This window comes from Pelophylax lessonae (genome assembly GCF_965119305.1).
Source record: "Pelophylax lessonae genome assembly, chromosome: 7".
Taxonomy (NCBI): domain Eukaryota; kingdom Metazoa; phylum Chordata; class Amphibia; order Anura; family Ranidae; genus Pelophylax; species Pelophylax lessonae.
In genome coordinates, this window is record NC_138774.1 from 122,766,314 (window position 1) to 122,779,245 (window position 12,932).

General features: G+C 49.1%; 1 protein-coding gene across 3 annotated transcripts in view; it reads left to right on the forward strand.

The window, feature by feature from the left end:
* Positions 1–12,932, forward strand: part of LOC309560002 (integrator complex subunit 6-like) — a 235,695-nt gene that overhangs the window by 147,643 nt on the left and 75,120 nt on the right. For all 3 annotated transcript variants that reach the window (XR_014225488.1, XM_082263486.1, XM_082263485.1), the window contains exon 8: positions 11,759–11,911. Coding sequence is in view for 2 of the 3 variants with exons in the window: in XM_082263486.1 (XP_082119612.1) it covers positions 11,759–11,911 (153 nt within the window). In the remaining variant the exon portion in view is untranslated. The remainder of the gene's footprint in view (positions 1–11,758; positions 11,912–12,932) is intronic.

The following is a 12,932-nucleotide window of genomic DNA, read 5'->3' on the forward strand; positions in this document are numbered from 1 at the left end:
CTGGATCATTGGACAAGTCGTTTCCAGGGGTGTCTTGTATGGGCTCAATCGGGCAATGCCACAGCTGTGGGCTATGTCAATCACCAAGGGGGCAGAAGAAGTGTCTTGCGGCTCAGGAGGTAGCCGGTATTCTGAGGTGGGCAGAACGTTTTGTTCTGCCCTCTCTGCTGTGCACATTCCAGGAGTTGAAAATTGGCAGGCGGATTATCTCGGTCGACAGGCGTTAGACCAAGGAGAATGGTCACTTCATCCGGAGGTGTTCCATCAGTTGTGTCTCTGTTGGGGACTCCCAAGGTGGGATCTGTTGGACTCTCACCTCAACAGGAAAGTACAGAAGTTTGTGGCATGGTCTCGGGATCCTCTAGCCCAGTGTGCAGGAGTCTCTGCAGAAGTTTGAGAGGAGGAAAGGTGTAAATCAGAGGATGCTCACTCCAGGGAGCCACAAGGGCATCTGTGGCATCGGCTAGAGCAGTGTTTCTCAACTCTGGTCCTCAGGGCACACTAACAGGCCAGATTTTAAGTATTACCTTGGGGAGATTCAGACTAGAATACTGCAATCACTGAACAGCAAATTATATCACCTGTGACTTCAGTTTTCTTGCAAACCTGGCCTTGTTCGTGTGCCCGAGGACCGGAGTTGAGAAACACTGCTCTAGCCAATGCCAAAGACGCCCTAGTGGCTCCCTGGAGGGAGTATCGTCTTATTTACACCTTTCCTCCTCTTAAACTTCTGCCGAGACTCCTGCGCAGGTTTCGAGGCAGAAGGGATGCCTGTCATCCTAGTGGCTCCAGATTGGCCTCGCCGATCTTAGTATGCCGATCTGGTACTGCTGGTTGCCGATGCTCCTTGGACACTTCCTCTCAGGGAAGATCTGCTGTCCCAAAATCCGATCTTCCATCCTGCTTTACAGTCACTGGCTTTAACGACTTGGCTGTTGAACGCTAGGTGCTGAAGGATAGAGGGTTGTCTGAATCGGTGATTCCTACGCTTTTAAAAGCTAGAAAATCTACTTCTTGGAAGATTTACTAACGTACTTGGAAGACATACATTGCGTGGTGTGAGTCCCTAAAAGGTTCACCCGCATTCTTTTTCGGTGACTCGGATTTTGACTTTCCTCCATCGAGGGGTTTAGCAGCGTCTGGCCTTGATTACCTTTAAGGGCCAGTTTTCGGCCTTGGTGGCTTTCTTTCAATGTTCATTGGCATCGCACTCCTTGGTATGTACCTTTCTCCAGGGAGTGAGACACTTGGTTCCCCCGGTGCGGTCTCCATTGCCGTCGTGGGACCTCAATTTGGTGTTATCAGTTCCCCAGAAACCCCCCCTTAGAAAATATTCGGGAAATTCCCCTGCTTATCTTCTTGTCCCAGAAGGTGGCCTTTTTGGAAGGTATTACTTCTGCGTGCAGGGTGTCTGAACTGGTGGCGTTGTCTTGTTGTTCACCTTATCTAGTGGTTCACAGGGATAAGGTGGTTCTTCGGCTGTGTCCGTCGTTCCTTCCAAAGGTCGTTTCCTTTTTTCATCTGAATGAAGACATTGTGTTGCTCTCCCTGTGTCCCAAGCCTAAGCATCCTAAGAAAGTTGCTTTGCATTCCCTGGATGTGGTTCAGGCAATAAGGGTGTACCTGGCAGCTACTGAGTCGTTTAGGAAGTCAGACTCACTATTTGTCCTCACGGATGGACCTCGCAAGGGGCTGGCTGCTTCTGCTGCGACCATGTCCAGATGGATAAGACAGATGATGGTTCAGGCTTATTTTATTATGGGGCAGGGTCCTACTTTTCCTGTCAGGGTGCTCTATACTCGGGCTCTTAGTGCCTCCTGGGCCTTGTCATCAGGCGTCAGTGATGCAGGTTTGCAATGGGGCCGCCTGGTCGTCTGTGCACACATTCACAAAGGTTTATAAAGTGGATGTGTTGGCATCTGCGGATGCTTCTTTTGGCCGCAAAGTTTTGCAGGCTGCTATTTAGAGGACATGTTCTTTTTTGAGGGTTTTTTTTTCAGGTTAGCTCCAGTTGTTCACAGTTGAGCTCCAAGTTACGTGGTTGGCTATGTTAAGCCTTGGGGAAGTTTTTTTTCTGTTCCCACCCCTCATGTTTGACACTGCTTTGGGACATCCCTACTGTCATAAAGATCAGGAGCTGTCCGTCAATGAATAAAAGAGAAAATGGGATTTTTGACTTACCGTAAAATCCATTTCTCTGATGTTCGTTGACGGACACAGCACGTGCCCCTCTTTGGAGTTGGGTTTTTTCTTCTGACACTGCTTGTTACAAAACTGAATACCTATAGTAGGAAGTGGGAGTATACCCCCAGGGACTGCCCTATAGGCGTGCTCAAGCTTTTTTCGCTGCCTAGTGTTCTACTCCTGTAGGGGGCAGTATAACCCTATGGTCATCAAGATGAAGAGTTGTGTCCGTTAATGAACATCAGAGAAATGGATTTTACGGGGAGTCAAAAATCCCATTTTTATGTTTCCTATTAACCAAAGCTTTTTTGGACATACATTTCTTCTAGATCACAAGAGTGCACTTGTGATCTCCTGTGACCCAGAATCCGCGGAAGGCGGATGTAACAGAGCTGATCCAGGCTCCTGAAGCATCCCAACAATGTCAGGATCCACCCAGATGCATGACAGGCAGCTGGGTTAGCCCCTCAGTGCACAACAGAAAGCCTGAGTCAGGCCCTCCTACCCTCTCCACAGCCCTGCACTCTAGTGAGTGCAGGAGGGCAGCGCAGGGAGCCGGTATCTTACAGTCATCTGTTTAGTGAAGGCAAAGAGAGGAGCGATCAGCTGTCACTTGATCACTCAGTTCTTGGGCGTAGAACTGGTGGGGGACAATGCTGCAGTAGGGAGGTGAATATGAATGTTCGTTTTTTTTTTACTATGCCCACATGCAAGAATACCCCCCCCCCCCCGACAAATGATTTAGTTTTGGCATGTATTCAGTCTATATGTCAGCCAGGGTTCATTCACACCAGGTGCGGGAACGCATGCAATACTGCTCGCCTTCCTACACTGCGCAAAAGCGTGCTGCCCTTTTTTATACAGCACACCCATCTAGCATGTACCTAACGTGCACTCATTCACACCTGCCAAAATGCATGGTTTCACAGTACGATGTGTTTTGTGTGGCACAATTCTAACAATTACACCAGTACCCTTTTTTGAAAAGCAGAGATTTTATTGAGAAAAAAAAAAAGGATAAACCAACATGGTACAGGTAGAAATCCAAATTCGAACAAGAACTTTCGGTAAAGTGCAATCACAAATTAACAGGAGAACAGGTTTACATACATGCAGAGGGATGGAGCGGTACGGACAATGAAGCACTACAGGGTGCAGTCCACATCCCAGCAGAGCAGTGCAGAGAATGAAACAAAATAAGTAAGTAAAATAAAACATTAGGTACATGTGGCCGAATTCTGGAGCCATCTGTCCCAAATCTTGTTGTATTTAGTGGGGCATCCCCGGTTCTTATACATAATTCTATGGTACGGCAGGACAGAGTTTACTTCCCTCAGCCAATGTTGGAAATCTGGAGGGCTCTCCCTCATCCACCGTCTAGCCACCAGCTTCCTGGCTATAAAGAGCGTGTGCTGCAGAAAGGTTTTCGTGCATTTATTCATGTCTTCATCTGGGTAAATACCCAGTAAGCACTGTTTGGGGTCTAGCTGGAGGGGGGATCCCATAGTATCATGCAGGAAGGCCACTATCTGTTTCCAGTAGGCCTGTATGCGGGGACAGTGCCAGAGTAGATGGAAAAACGTACCCGGGGATGCGTGACACATGGGGCAGTCCCGGGAGAGGCCAGGCCTGTATCTGGCCAGCCTGATCGGGGTGAGGTAAGTACGGTGGACTATGAACAGTTGGGTTAGCCTGTCAGACAACCTGGGTGACACTTTCTGGCAGGTTTCAAGGGCCTCACACCAATCCTCATCCTCCATTTCGCCCACCTCCGGTTCCCAGCCAGCCTTAACAGCGTACGCAATGGCAGAGGAGGAAGGCAAGTGTAGTGCCGAGTACAAAATAGAAATCAGGTGGCTGGGCTCAGTACTCTGGACTATCTCCAGGATTGGCAGGGATTCCAGAGGGGTCATAGCTGTCTGGATCTGGGCCTGGAAAGCATGCCTAAGCTGATAATATCGAAACAACATGTAGTCCGGGAGTGAGTGGGAGGCTCTCAATTCTTCAAAGGTGCCTAGGGTGGACCCACGTACAATATGTGAAAGGTAATATACACCCCTACCACCCCATATCTCCGAGTCCGGCACCGAGCGGAGCTCCTGGAGATTCTCATTGTGCCACAGAGGGGTAAGGGTATGCAACGGGGGGTAACCCATTTTATCCATCACCACCGCCCAAATGCGGCTATAATGATGCAACATAGAGTTGGAGTCTCCCCTTGTTCCCACGCCCCTGCAGCCCCTCAGGATGACCGACAGAGGGTCACCTGTCGTGTGAGACCAGGCAGGGCAGAGCAACAAAAGGAAGCGGGTTCTGTCAGTTTTGTCAAAGTGAAATAGCTGAGATAGTTGTGCAGCTAGGTAATAAGAGTTGAAATCGGGCAACGCCACACCCCCGAGGTTGGCAGGGTTCTGTAGTTTACGCCAGGAAAGCTTGTGCCTACTGTTACCCCACACGAACGCTTTCAGGAGTGAATCCATTTGCTTAAAATATTTTAGTGGGAGGTAGATCGGGGAATGCCAGAGAATATACAGGATCTTTGGCAGTAGGACCATTTTTATAAGGTTCACCCTGCCCATGACTCCCAATGGCAGTCTGGACCAAATTTGAATCTTGTTTTTAATCATGGGGTAGAGAGGTTGAACATTGTCCCGAATGTAATCTCGTGGGCGCGCCGTGACCCGCACCCCAAGGTATTTAAAGTTATCTACCCGCTGTAGGGGTCCCGTCGCGAGAGCCGCCGCAGGCACTGGGGTGTCGATAGAAAGGACCTGGGATTTGTCCCAATTAATTTGTAGTCCGGAATAGGAGCCGTACTGTTCGATAAGGGAGAGAGCCGTGGTCAGCGAATTCCCAGGGTCTGCCAGGTACAAAAGAGTATCGTCAGCATACATGCTTATTTTTTCGACTAAGGGTCCCATACAGAGCCCATGTATGTCCGGGTGGGCTCTGATGGCAATAGCCAGTGGCTCCGCCGCCAGAGCGTATAGCAGGGGGGAAAGCGGGCACCCCTGTCTGGTCCCTCTGGCCAGCGGGAACTCTTCAGAGGCCCACCCATTGGCCAGCACCCGCGCAGTCGGGGCGCTATAGAGGAGCTGAACCCATTTAAGAAAATTGGGACCAAAACCAAAACGCCGAAGGCATTCCCACAAGAAGCCCCACTCCACAGAATCGAAGGCTTTGGCCGTGTCCAGTGTCACGACTACTCTCTCCCCGGTGTTGTCATGCGTAGCCTGCAAGTTCATAAAAAGCCTACGGAGGTTAAATGACGTGTTCCTGCCAGGCATGAATCCGGATTGATCCTCATGAATTAGGGACAAAATCACCCTATTCAGGCGGATGGATAGGATTTTGGCCAGGAGCTTAACATCCACCTGCAGGAGAGAGATAGGGCGATATGATTCCGGGCACTGAGGGTCCTTGCCAGGCTTCGGTATCAAGACAATCAGGGCCTCCCTCATAGTTGCGGGCATACTGAAGTCCTTAAACATAGCATTAAACAGTTCAAGCAGTTTTGGTATAAGGAGTTCAGAATACTGAGCATAGAATTCGATCGGGAGACCGTCAGTGCCCGGCGACTTCGACCTGGGGAATCTGGACATAGCTTCGGCTATTTCAGCCTCCGTGAGGGGAGCCTCTAGGGGAAGCAGCTGTTCCTCCGTTAGCGTGGGAAATTTCACTGTGTCTAAAAATGAATACATGTCGGTGGTGTCCGCGGGGGCCCTAGAGGAGTATAATTGACTGAAGAAGTGGCGGAACCGCTCCGTCACCTCTCCCGGGTCTGTCATCAGGGTCCCTGAGTCAGTCCGCAGGGTGATCACCACCGGCGGCCTGTCTTCGCAGTGTACCAAGTAAGCTAGCAGGCGTCCCGCCCGCTCCCCCTGTTCGAATATTCTCTGCTTCTGGAAAAGCAACTTAGTCTTGGCCCGTTCGTATTCCACCTGAGAGACCGCCCGCGACAGAAGGCCAAGTCGGGAGGCATTTGCCGGCGAGGGGTCTGTCAGGTATGCGCTATCAGCCTCTTGCAACTCAGTCACTGCCCGAGAGTACGCCTCACCGGAGCTGGCCTTAAACCTTTTTATGTGCGACTGTAGGGATGACCTAGCATGCATTTTAAACGCCTCCCACACCGCTAGAGGAGAGGCAGTCCCCCCATTTTCAGTAAAAAACTGGGCCCAGCAGGCATCCAACGATGCCTCCTCAGGTAGCAGGGTTAGCCAAATGGGGTTGAGACGCCAAGCCGGGGGCAGCCTGTCCAGGCCGAGCCTGACCACCGCCCAGTAGGGGCTGTGGTCCGACAGCGACCGAGGGGAAAATCCAACAGTCATCAACCTCGGGGTCAGGACCCGGGAGAGCAAAATAAGGTCAATGCGGGACATGGTATGGTGCGTCGGGGAATAACAGGAGTACGCCCTCTGGTGAGGAAACATAGTCCGCCAGGAATCCACCAGGCCCGCTGCCCCAAGCAACCGGGCAAATCTAGTGCTGGTCGCCTGCGACGGAGCCTGGGGGAGAGGCTGCAGCCTGTCTAGGGAAGGGTCAAGGACATTATTGAAATCACCCAACCAAATTGCTGGTATACTTGGAAATTGGGACATATACAATAGGCCTGCTGCTATCACTGTCATGGAGAAAGGGGGAGGAACATAGAAGGCCAAAATTAAAAATGGTTCCCCAAAAATCAACACCTGTAAGAATATAAACCTACCCTGTGGATCCGTCTGGGAGTCCCGGAGCTGAAAATGTAACGTTTTGGCCACTAGGATCGCCACCCCCCTAGAGTGGGAGGTGAACATGGAGTGGTATGCCCAGCCCACCCAAGGTCTCTTTAAGGAAAGGTGCATATGGCCATCTAGGTGGGTTTCCAGGAGTACTAGTATATCCACTCGTTGTTTTTTGAGGAAGGCAAACGCTGCAGACCGTTTAAGTTTGTCTCTAAGGCCCCGGACATTCCAGGTCATTAATTTCAAGGTGGCCATCTAACCGAACAGAAAGGTTCAGGCTGCAACAGCTCCAGGCTCCCAAACTTCACCACATGATATACCTGCCCCGCAGACCGCACATCCTCCACAGCCATAATAAAAGTAACATATATAAGCGTACCGCACCATCCCTGCTCACACAAAAAGGAAAAACACAACATAAAAGTAATTACAAAACATATCATGAAGAGCACTTCCTGAAAAACAGTAACCCCCCACCCCGCCCTGCACCAACCCCAACTCGTGCGGGCATAAAGTCCCAATAAAACACAACCCAAGGTCCCCAGGAAATATTGTGGCTTATAAACATAAAGGGCTCGACCATACAAAATCCTGAGTAACACAACGGACACGTTAGGACCGTGTAGATAATTGGCTAGCCACAGGCATATACAATGTATAAAAAAAGAAGGGAAAAAAATAAAGAAATCCGCGGGGACCCGGCACCCGAGCTGATCGGGTGCAGGGGGCGAAAAATCGCTGGATGGCAGATTGGGCCGTGGATGCAGCCCCAGTAGCAGAGTGGGCATCGGTGAAGCCGATACCCTCCGCCGGGTTGAAAACTGGTGAAGTCTCCTCGCTGAAGTGGGTAGGAAGTCATGGCGGGAGCAGCTGTCCAAGTCGGGCAGGAAGGCAGCCCCCCCTCTGTACCCCATGCAGCAGTCTCTCATACAAGTCGCCTGACCGGATGTCCGTGCATAGGGGAGGGGGGGGGAAGATGAAAGGAGGGTCGCCAGGAGGGGGTAACCAGCCGCATGAAGCAATGGGGGGAAGGAGGACCAAGGAGTGTGAGGGGATAAGTCACAGCAGAGATAGGAAAAAAAAGGGGGTTGGCCACCGACCTCTAACCACGGGTGTCAAGGTGCTCCAACCAGGAGATAACCGCCTCAGGATCATCAAAAAAGTGGACGCGGTCCTCACCTTCCACCCGGAGACGAGCAGGATACATCATGGCGTATTTGATGTTCTTGACCCGAAGCCTCCGTTTAGCCTCCATGAAGCCCTTGCGGCGTTTTTGTACCTCCGCCGAGAAGTCCGGGAACACCGCCACTCTCCCATTCCCAAGCGGAATATTCCCTTTCACTCTAGCCAGGCGAAGGATGGTATCCCTGTCACGATAATTAAGAAATTTCGCTATGAACGTGCGCGGCGGGGCTCCCTGAGGCGGCGGGCGACCCGACAGGCGGTGTGCCCTTTCAACAACGAATGTTGGCGACAGCGATTCCCTGCCATAAGTCTGAATGAGGAGCTGTTCCAGATAATTAGAGGGGTCTGAACCCTCCACTCCTTCTGGCAACCCGATGAACCTCAGATTACATCTGCGCAGCCTGTTTTCCAGATCATCCTGCTTTTGTAGGATCTGGTGGACTTGCTGCTGAAGATGGTCAGTGGAGTGTTGGAGTGGGGGGAGGGAGTCCTCCACGCTGCTGATCCTGTTCTCAGCCTCGGTCACCCTGTCCCGCAGCTGCCTCATGTCCTGCCTAATCAAGGAGATATCAACCTTTACTTCATCAATCTTCGTAGTCAGGGTCGCTTGGCATGCTGATATGGCTTCCAGGACTGTTGCTGTGTCTGCACCCGCCGCAGCTCCGACAGCCTGGGACTTCCCGGCGCCATCTTGGGAGGAGGACTCTCCGTCCTGGCGGCGGAATTTATCAAGCTTAGCGGCCGCCTCGGACGTTTTTTTCGGCGGGGACATAGCAGGTCGGGCTCCGGAGTGTCCCGGGGAGCAGCGGGTCACGGTAAGCCGTTGCGGGGAGACAGGATAGAAGATGCAGGATACAAGTCCGGCGGAGCTCCAGCTACTCACGTCCTATCTCATGCCGAGCCAGGCCACGCCCCCCACCAGTACCCTTTTTAAGGAATTTTTAAATTATTGAGTTTACCTAAAACGTGATGGGTCGGAACACACAAAAAAGCATGCACTCTGACACACCTCCTAGTGTGAATAAAGCTTTGGAGGTTAAAAATGAACTTTTGATTTACATTTCTCTCATATATGCGCATTTTCCCCTGTGCTTTAACCCCATTAAAACACTGAAAGTATGGGAGATAACCTGTTGGTCTGCCAGAAATACTTAGCTCCTTATTTATGTTGTAGACTGATAGCACAAAGCTTTTCTTGTGGACCTTGTGCATTATCAACCCATTCAAGTATCTTTTTCTAAACTATTCCACTCCCAACCAGATCTTTACAACATAAAGGTTAATTATTTTTTAGTCCAGGATAAGAGCTAGAAGGGCTGAAGAGGCTCTTTAAGATAACAGAGGAAAAGTGCGCACAAGGCAGCTTTGAATTTCTAACAAGATCAATAGGGTTATCTTTATGTGGTTGTTAGGCCACTGATATGAAATCATACCATCCCCTTTGTAATATAACAAGTGTGCCTGTGTTATATAAAAACTATGCGGATCTGTACCTATATCAGAGCGGCTCCCGGCACTCAGCTGACTCCTCGGCTTTCTCCTCTGCCTGGCTGACAGCTCCAGCGGGCAGGACCGAGCACTGCCGCTGGCGTCTGCCGGGGAAGAGTGGAGAGAGCAGAGCTGTCTCGTGATCACCCGGAGCCACTCTGATATAGGTACCAATCGAAATATTTTTTATTTAACCCAGACACAGGGATACTTATTACAGAGGGGATGGGATGATTTTATATTAGATATGAGAGCAGCGGGAGGGGAAGGGAGCAGGCACTGACGAGCAGACAGGCGGGGAGAGGAGGACAGAGCAGGGCTGCAGATGACAGAGGGATGTAAACTGACCAGGGTGTCAGGGCTCAGCAGCTATGATATACTGTAGTCCATTTACAGAGGGGAGGGTATAAACTGGCAGGATTAGCCAGGTTTTTTAGGTGATACAGGGGGCCAAATGACACAGCACAAACACTGTGCTGCATAACATACTTTAAGGAACAGGATCTGTTTGTTGTTCTTAGAAAATAAAAAACATGCTTTATTCGTACAGGACACATGCAGAGTATTCATATATCATTGGTTATAGGTGGGTACCTTCAGGTTATTGGGCACAGCCAAAGCTTTAGGCTACGTTCACACATGTCTGGTGTAAATTTCCCCTCTGTTTTTCACTGCAAATTTCCTAAGCAGCTGTTCAGCTGCGATTTTAGATCCGGTTTAGTTGCAACGTTTTGGAGTCGGGGGCCACTGGCATCTTTAACATTAGCTGATGATTTAGGAGCAAGCTAGGAAGCCGGCCGCTGCGTCCTTAAAGCAGAGCTCCAGCCCAAATACTGTAGCTGATGACTTTTAATCGGCTCCCTGGTGCTGCCACCGCCGCCATTCCTTGTAAGAAAAACCAGCAATGAAGCCTTGCGGCTTCACAGCCAAGTCCCTACTGTGTGTGCACTAGGTGCTTTGTGAATGGCCCGGCGGAGGAAGGAGGGGAGGCGAGCTTCCGGGGTTAGTAGGGATGGGTACATGTCAAAAACGGGTACCCGCTTCCCCTGAAAGGTGGAAAGGGGGAAGCAAACAAGCAGAGCTTCCACTTTTGGGTGGAGCTCCGCTTTAGCAATGGATGACTCCTAAAGTGTCAGCAGGGTTCCCACTGATAGATTAATTAAAAAAACTAATAATTGCTGGCAATAATTAAAAAAAAAAAATCATGGAAAAAAAAAACGGCCCTTTGGGGTCTGGTATGGATTGTAAGGGGAAACGTATGGCAAAATAAAAAAAAGACATGGGGGTCCCCCCCCCGAAAATCCATACCAGACCCTTAGGTCAAGTATGGATTTTGAGGGTAACTCCCACGCCAGTTTTTTTTTTTTAATGGTGTGGGGTCTCCCCCAAAATCCATTCCAGACCCTTATCTGAGCATGCAGCCTGGCAGGCCAGGGAAGGGGGGGGGTGAGCGAGACCCCCCGCTAACCCTGGCTGGTGGTTGTGGGGGTCTGCGGGCTGGGGGCTTATCGGTATCTGGAAGCTCACTTTACCAAGGGGCCCCCATATCCCCCCCCCCCATCCAAGTGTGAATGAGTAGGGGTACATTTGTATCGTTGGTTCAGTCTGGTGGTGTAATGGTGTGGGGGATATTTTCTTGGCACACTTTGAGCCCCTTAGTACCAATTGAACATTGTTTATATGGAAGGCCTACCTTAGTATTGTTGCTGACCATGTCCATCCCTTTGACTAAAGTGTACCCATCTTCTGATGGCTACTTCCAGCAGGATAATATACCATGTCACAAAGCTCAGATCAACTTAAACTGGTTTCTTGAACATGACAATGAGGTCACTGTACTCCAATGGCCTCCACAGTCACCAGATCTCATCCCATAGAGCACCTTTTGGATGTGGTGGAACAGGAGATTTGCATCATGCATGTGCAGCTGACAAATTAGCAGGAACTGCGTGATGCTATGATGCTACCATGTTAATATAGACCAAAATCCCTGAGGAATGTTTCCAACCTTGTTGAATCTATGCCACGTAAAATTGAAGGCAGTTCTGACAAAAGACATACAGTGTAAAGGACAAGCCATATGTAGGTTTATCTGTTCGATGATTACAGCTATTTCAGTTACAAATATTTTACGTTTGATAGGTCATCGGCATTGAGTGTTTGTTTTTCTCTTGCAGCCTCCTCGCTCGGCTCATCCTGTGGTGAGGTTCTCCTGTGTTGACTGTGAGCCCATGGTCATTGATAAGCTACCTTTTGATAAGTATGAGCTAGAGCCATCTCCTTTAACTCAGTATATCTTGGAACGGAAGTCTCCTCACACCTGCTGGCAGGTCTGTACCATACTTCTCAGAGATGGGATAAGTGAATGTATGCTGATAGTTGACAAATTTGCCCTAGGGAATTCTGTATTTTTAAACGTGTAGTTTATCAGTTACTTGGCCATCATTTTGTTTTGGATGATCACATATATTTGCACGTACTTGTAAATATTCAGAAAGTGAGAAACAACATAAGTAGAAATTTAATTTGAAAGCTGGGCAATACTCTGGCTACTTGAAATGATGAAGGGAATATGCACTCAGATAGCAGCAATCTGAGCATATGAAATTTATACTGATGATGTCAAATCCTTAAAATATTTAAAAGCAGGAAGGATTGGGAGACAAGGATTTTTTGGCACAACAAGATTACTAAAATTAATTTTTATTTATGAATTCATAAAAAAAAAAGCCAGGGGAAAACACTCAATGTAAAAATATGACCTTATGGAAGGCCCAAAAATTATATACAAATTATGTAGCAGTTTGTTTGAATGTTAATTCCATATAAAATATACAGAGAGTATTGCAAACTTATATATAATTGACATCAGAAGGATCTTGCCGAAGGATGAAAGAAATCAGGGACTCCCGTCCAATCAGACCAGCTGATGCTGTATTCAGAAGTTCATAGATACATATTCAACATTGCTCAACATGTTTCGCCTTTTTGAAAGCTTCATCTGGAGCATTTTAATGGGATAATCTGTATAGTATTATAGAACAGGACATGCGCATCAGCGTCATTCGTAAATAATGAGGAGGGTATCGTGGATTTAAGGAGGATGGCTCATATATTTGGTAGAGGGTAGAAAACCTTGGAATTGTAGCAACCAAGGATTGGCGAAAGCCTGGCTGGCGTCAATAGACCAAGTAACAGTAATTTACTGCGGCTTAAGCCCAAACTGGAGACACATCAAATAGGTACATCCATAAACTCCTGAACAGGTAACCACAAGTCCCTCCCTGGATGGCACATCCTATGCTAGCCGCTAATGTTTTAAAAAAAACAAAACCAAAGTATCCTGTAAGG